This window comes from Erythranthe guttata, chromosome 8 (assembly GCF_056151865.1).
Source record: "Erythranthe guttata isolate IM_541 chromosome 8, IM_541, whole genome shotgun sequence".
Classification (NCBI taxonomy): Eukaryota; Viridiplantae; Streptophyta; class Magnoliopsida; order Lamiales; family Phrymaceae; genus Erythranthe; species Erythranthe guttata.
Genome location: NC_142540.1, coordinates 22,870,388 through 22,876,693, shown reverse-complemented (window position 1 = coordinate 22,876,693; position 6,306 = coordinate 22,870,388). Strand labels below are relative to the sequence as shown.

At 37.3% G+C, this 6,306-nt stretch overlaps 1 protein-coding gene across 1 annotated transcript; it reads right to left on the bottom strand.

The window, feature by feature from the left end:
* Positions 1–4,405: 4,405 nt before the first annotated feature.
* On the bottom strand, positions 4,406–5,239 carry LOC148768855 (uncharacterized). Its single transcript, XM_088821364.1, has one exon. The coding sequence runs from the start codon at positions 5,237–5,239 to the stop codon at positions 4,406–4,408; it is 834 nt and encodes a 277-aa protein (XP_088677490.1).
* Between the last annotated feature and the right edge of the window lie 1,067 nt (positions 5,240–6,306).

The window sequence follows — 6,306 nt, the reverse complement described above, 5'->3', positions numbered from 1 at the left end:
TTGGCTATGCATAAATACCGCGAACGCGAGATATCGTATCGTATCACCATATCACGATACGATACGATATTTACGATATTAGTCGACATATTAAAAAAAAAAATTAAATTTAAAAAAAATTAAAAAAATTGAAAAATCAAAAAATAAAAGAAAAAAGAAGAAAATGAAATATTCACATTATCAGGGTCTGAAAACGAATTTCAATATTATTTAATGTTTTTTTTTACATATATTAGATCTAAGAAATTTACACGCCAAATTTTATATTCATAGAGAAACTAGGAAAAGGCCGTATGTTGAGTCAATCGATCATATCTTCTGTTGAGGAGGGCGGTGACACCAGTGACTAATCAAGTGTTTTCTTTCCTTGAACTGCGTGCTAATTTCATTGAGAGCGATGAAAATTTTAAGTTTGGGGTGTGATATTCACTTTTACGTGTTTTATTTGTGTTTTGATTTGCATGCTTTATGATTTTTTTTTTTGCTTTCTTTTTTGTTGTTTTTGGTTTCTATTATTGCTTTTACTTATTGTTTAAAAAAATTGCTTCAGTCGAATGCATCGGTGAATTGTGATGATGAAAGATAGCCAATGTTTGATGATGAAATTACTTGCTTGGTCTTGATAATGATTGAATTTTGATGATCTCTCAATTTAAAGTAACTTAGGGATGAATCATTGTCGTCAATCATGAATTATGTGTTGTTTTTGTTGAAAGTTTTGTATTTTTAATGTGGGTTTAATTTATGCTATATCATATGGGCGGTTTTAGAACTCACCTTACGAATTTGCGAAGTAAAGTATTGAATCGTTAACTGACTTGGGCCTTCTTTGAACTGTTTGAGTATTTCAAGTCTACCATTTTAATATATTTATCACTAGAACCTTGATTGAGCTTTGGAGAAAATGTGTTCTTTCTTTTAGCTAAATTCAAACGTGTAGATTAAATGGAGGATTTTTTGAAACATTATCCCGTGGAGTGTGGTTGAAATATTTGTTACGTTCTTATTCGAACCATATAATCTCAAGAGCAAAAGTTGAGACTTTTGAACTCTTAAGAATCGAGTAGGGTCATAAGTCCTTAGAGGTGAAACAATTGTTCCAAAATGGTAAATCTTCAAATCTCGGCGAAAACACTTCGATTCAAGAAAAGAGTTTAAAAATCTCTTCAGGGCAACTCTTTAGTAATGGTTAGATCAAAAAGGAGAAGAACAGCCACTTATACTCATAATTTCTACCTTACATAAAAAAACCCTACAATTGTAAGCCAAAAAGTCCCGATGATCCGAATAGCTCAATTATTCAATATTAGTAGGGTAGAGAAATTCGGTGAGTCTTTCAAGTCAAACATTACTATTTAAGTATAAATTGTCTCTATTTTTAGAATATTTATAGTAAAATAAATTTAAAACAAACAAAGAATGAGGACAAATATTTCCCTTCACTTTAGTACTTTTGTATTATATATTTCTCGTCCAATAATCTTACATAATTTAATTAAGAACAGTTGAATAATTCATTAAATACGGGAGATGTCATTTCCCTCTAAACTATGCGACTGGACAGTTTTTTTTTTTTGAGGAGACGTGAATTTCATTAATGAGGAAACTCAGATTTTACAATATCAATAATAAAACTAGGAAGAACGTTCGACATAAAAGAGTCTATCGACGAAAGCCTAGCAATTTCATGGGCTGCGCGGTTTGCTTCTCTCTTAACGTGACGAATCTTGAACACTTCAAACGTGCTGGCTAAGCGTTTAATGTCGTCAATAACATTACCGTAGATCGTGCGACTACCAAACTCTCCAGCAATAGCAGCAACTATAGTGCTAGAATCGCATTCGAGAACTACTCTACTCCACCGGTGGTTTTGGGCGAATTCCATAGCTTTGAGAGCCGCCATAGCCTCGGCTGAAGTAGGATCAATGAAAAGAGGACAATGTGTCGAAAACCAGGCTATGCAATTTCCATCAGATGTCCTTCCCAAACCTCCTAGCCCGCAACCATGTTCCACCGAAGCAAGTGAAGCGTCGACATTAATTTTCACCTCGTCTCTAAATGGAACCTCCCACTTGATACTCGATCTTTGCATCTTTAACGGAGGTTTTGAACAAAGAACCTCGGAAACAGACCCTCGCATCTCCATAAGAAAATTCTTTGCGAGCAAAATAATGTCAAGAGCCGAATGGTTGGCCTCCTCGAAGTATTTCTTGTTTCTTCCATACCAAATAGCCCAGCAGATCACCACACAATATTCAAAATCAGTTTTATCAAGCTTCTTCTTCATTTGCAAGAACCAATCCACAATTGAGCAATTATTCGGCCAATGGATCGACCACGCCACTCCACTTAACGCCCAAACCTGCCTCGCAAACGAACATAAGGACAAACAATGCAACACATCCTCCTCTGCAGCCCCACAAATTTCACATAAACTGTTTTCTAAAATCTTCCGATTAGTAAGATTTTGGCGTGTCGGAAGAAGATTATTACAACAACGCCATAAAAAGATCTTGATCTTATTCGGCAAATTCAAGTCCCAAAGCCATTTACAAGATCTCGATGAAACGAGAGATGAACCACTTGCAATATTAACACCCGCTTTCTCTTGCTCTAAATGAACCGCGGTATGGTAGGCGCTTCGAACGGAGAATAACCCATTCTTATTGTAATGCCATATAAGTCGATCTTCATTAATCGCGCTTCCAATTGGTATAGAGAGAATACTTTTCCGATCCTCCTCATAGAACATAGATGCAATCATATTAACTTTCCATAGACCTGTATTACCATCAATAAGGCTTTGCACCTTCATATCAATCGGCCAGTTTTCTCGAGGAGTGAAAACTTTAAAATTTCGTTCTCTTGGAAGCCATTTATCTCGCCAAATGGTCACTTTCGCCCCATTTCCAATTCTCCAGCGTGAGCCTTTCTCCACTAGTTCTATCGCTCCCCAAATACTTCTCCACGTATATGACGGATTAGACCCTAAACCTGAGCCCAAAATGTCCGAATGTGGGTAATATCTAGCCTTAAAGATTCTTCCCAGTAAACTATGTGGAGATACCAACAACCGCCAGACTTGTTTGGCTAATAGCGCCGTATTGAAAGCGTGTAAGTCTCGAAAGCCAAGACCCCCAAAATCCTTGCTTTTACACAATTCCTTCCACCTGGCCCAATGAACTCCTTTGCCTTGACTATCTTCCCACCAAAACTTAGCCATCAACCTTTCGATTTCTTCGGTAAAATATCGTGGAAGTCGAAAGCAACTCATCGCATATGTCGGGATAGCTTGAATCACCGCTTTAATTAAAATTTCTTTCCCCCCTTTTGAAAGCCATTTTTCTTTCCACCCTTGAAGACGTTGGCAAACTCGGTCTCGAATATTCACGAAAGCTTCTCGTTTAGACTTTCCTAACCCAGAAGGTAGGCCTAAATACTTATCATGTTTGTCCACCACTTCCATATTAAGTTTCGAGCAAATCAAATTTACATTCTCTACGCTCGTCTTCTTACTAAAAGCAATGCAAGATTTCGCATAATTAACAATCTGACCCGAGGCCTGCTCATATTTATGCAAGATATTCTTAATGCATTCAGCAGAAGAAATATTAGCATTACAAAAAAGCATAGTATCATCGGCAAAAAGTAAATGTGAGACCTCCGGAGCTGCATTGCAAACGGCCAATCCCGCTATATTGCCGCGTCGTTCTTCTCTTTTAATCAGAGCACTCAAAGCTTCTGCACAGAATAAAAACAGGTAAGGTGAAATTGGGTCACCTTGTCGAATACCCCTTTCCGGCGCAAGAAAACCGAAAGATCCCCCATTAAGAATGAAAGAGTAGGTGACGGTGCACACACATAACATCACCAGATCAACGAAAGCACTGTCAAAACCAAGTCTGAGCATAACCTTACGGAGAAAAATCCACTCGATTCGATCATAAGCTTTGCTCATATCTAGTTTAATAGCCATATGTTCTGCAGGGCTTCGTTTCATGTAATGAACCACTTCATACGCTATAAGAATATTATCTGAAATAAGGCGCGATGGCACGAAAGCTGATTGAGATTCAGAAATAATATCATTCATATGCGGTTTTAGCCGATTTACTATAGCCTTAGAAGCGATTTTGTACACTACGTTGCTCAAACTAATAGGCCGAAACTGGGTCATGTTTTTTGGAGTAGCACATTTTGGAATAAGAACTATGTGAGTGTAATTACCTGCTGTAGGAATTTCTTTGTGATTGAGAAGCCTTAAAACCCATTGCGTAACCTCGTTACCAATTATATTCCAAAAGCGCTGGTAGAAAACCACGGGAAAGCCGTCGGGGCCTGGAGATTTCAGAGGGTGCATCCCGTCGAGCGCTTTTTTTTACTTCTACCGCCGTGTATTCCTCCATTAAAACCCGTTCACTATTGCACTAACTCGAGGCTCAATAGCTTCCAACACCTCATCTAAATCAGCTGTAGATGGGTTACTCGACGTAAATATGGTTTTGAAATAATCGGAGACGATGTTCTCCATTTCATCTTTTTTCTCGCACCAAACACCATCGGAATTGCACAAGCCCAGAATAGTGTTCGCTTTTCGGCGAGAGGATGCTTTAGCGTGAAATTTTTTTGTATTTTTGTCGCCTTCTCGTAACCAATGAGCCTTTGCACGTTGTCTCCACATCATTTCCTCTTTGTCAATAAGTTCTTTTAGTTCCTTTGACATAAGGCTAATCTCGGTACCCACATCGTCTGTTAAAGTTTCCCGTTTTTTCCTCACAATATCCTCCTTTAGCTTCTTTATCCGTTTCCTGACTGCTCCAAATGAATCCCGACTCCATCTTACCAAGCCCACTTTACATTGCTCTAGACTATTCCATAGATCACCCATGTCTCGGAAATCTGATGTCGGATGCCAATTCTCTTTAACAACCTGCTCGCACTCTTCAGACTTAAGCCACATAGCTTCAAACTTGAAACCCCTCTTATAATTGCGATGACCATCACTATTTCCCTTCTTCAGCTCAATGAGAATAGGAAGATGATCCGAGAATAAGGCATCTAAATGTAAGACCCGATAACTTGGAAATAAATCCATCCACTCAGAATTTCCGCAAGCTCGGTCTAGCCGTTCTCTGGTGGTAAACGGCTCTCTCCTATTATTGGCCCAAGTAAACGGATAACCGAAATAACCCAAGTCATTAAGCCCCGTTTCTCGAAGACAATCGGCAAATGCTTCCATATTTCTACTGGACGGCAGATTTCGACCACTTTTCTCTGTAATCGACAAGATTGCATTAAAATCCCCGGCACATAACCACGGTTTTGTTGATAATGTTGATAAATGCCTTAATAAATTCCAGGATTGATATTTAAGAGACTCATCAGGAGCGCCATAAAAACCAGTAAACCGCCAACTATCTACTGGACAGTTAAATTGACGTTTTTTGGGCTAAAAAGGAAAATAATGTTTATTGCATTAAAAATCCTTAGGGGCTCGATAAACCCTTTGTTTGTCCTTCAAGGAAAGATCACCCCTTTACGACCAAAACTTTCTACGAAACCTATGTAAAACCAGGGCCGTTCTTGATAAATTCAGGGCCCTAGGAGAGTTTTAAGAATTTATAAAAATGGACCCCTATTTGTATTGTATACTGTACACATTAATTCATTCTAACGAACACGTACGACTGGATAAATTTTTTTATTAGCATTTTGGAATTTTGGAGAAAATATGACTAAACGAATAAGCTTGATAATTAATGTATCTAACCTCCCATGCAATAAGAACTTTGTGGTTCACCATATCGATCAATATTTTGGAGTCTGCTTCAATGGTTAGAATTTCGACTCCAAAAGCTACACAAAAAGTTATGCCATCCAAGAGGGCTTTGACAGTTGACTTATGTTTATATATGGCATATAAACAATTTATCATTACTATCAAGTAAATACTAAAAACAGTAACACAACATAAATAATACAACCTAGCAATAAACTTGTACAGTAGAACCTCGATAAATTAATATTCAATATATCAATAACATCGTTTAAATAATATTTTTTTTTTTGTCGCAACTCGATGAAAACGTATTACATTATTTCAATAATTTAATATTTCAATAAATTAATAGATTTTACTAGCCCCTATTGTATTAATTTCTAGACGTTTAAGTGTATATATCACATTACATCATCACATCCTACATACAATAATTAAATTACATCATCACAATTCGTAATTTTTTTTACTAATATATATATGTATAGCCTTATCGGATCTGTTGGAGTAAAGCCAAAAGAGTACTG

What these genes read in the sequence shown, in the direction of transcription:
- LOC148768855 (XM_088821364.1), bottom strand. Translation starts at nt 5,239, where the DNA reads ATGGAAGCATTTGCCGATTGTCTTCGAGAAACGGGGCTTAATGACTTG.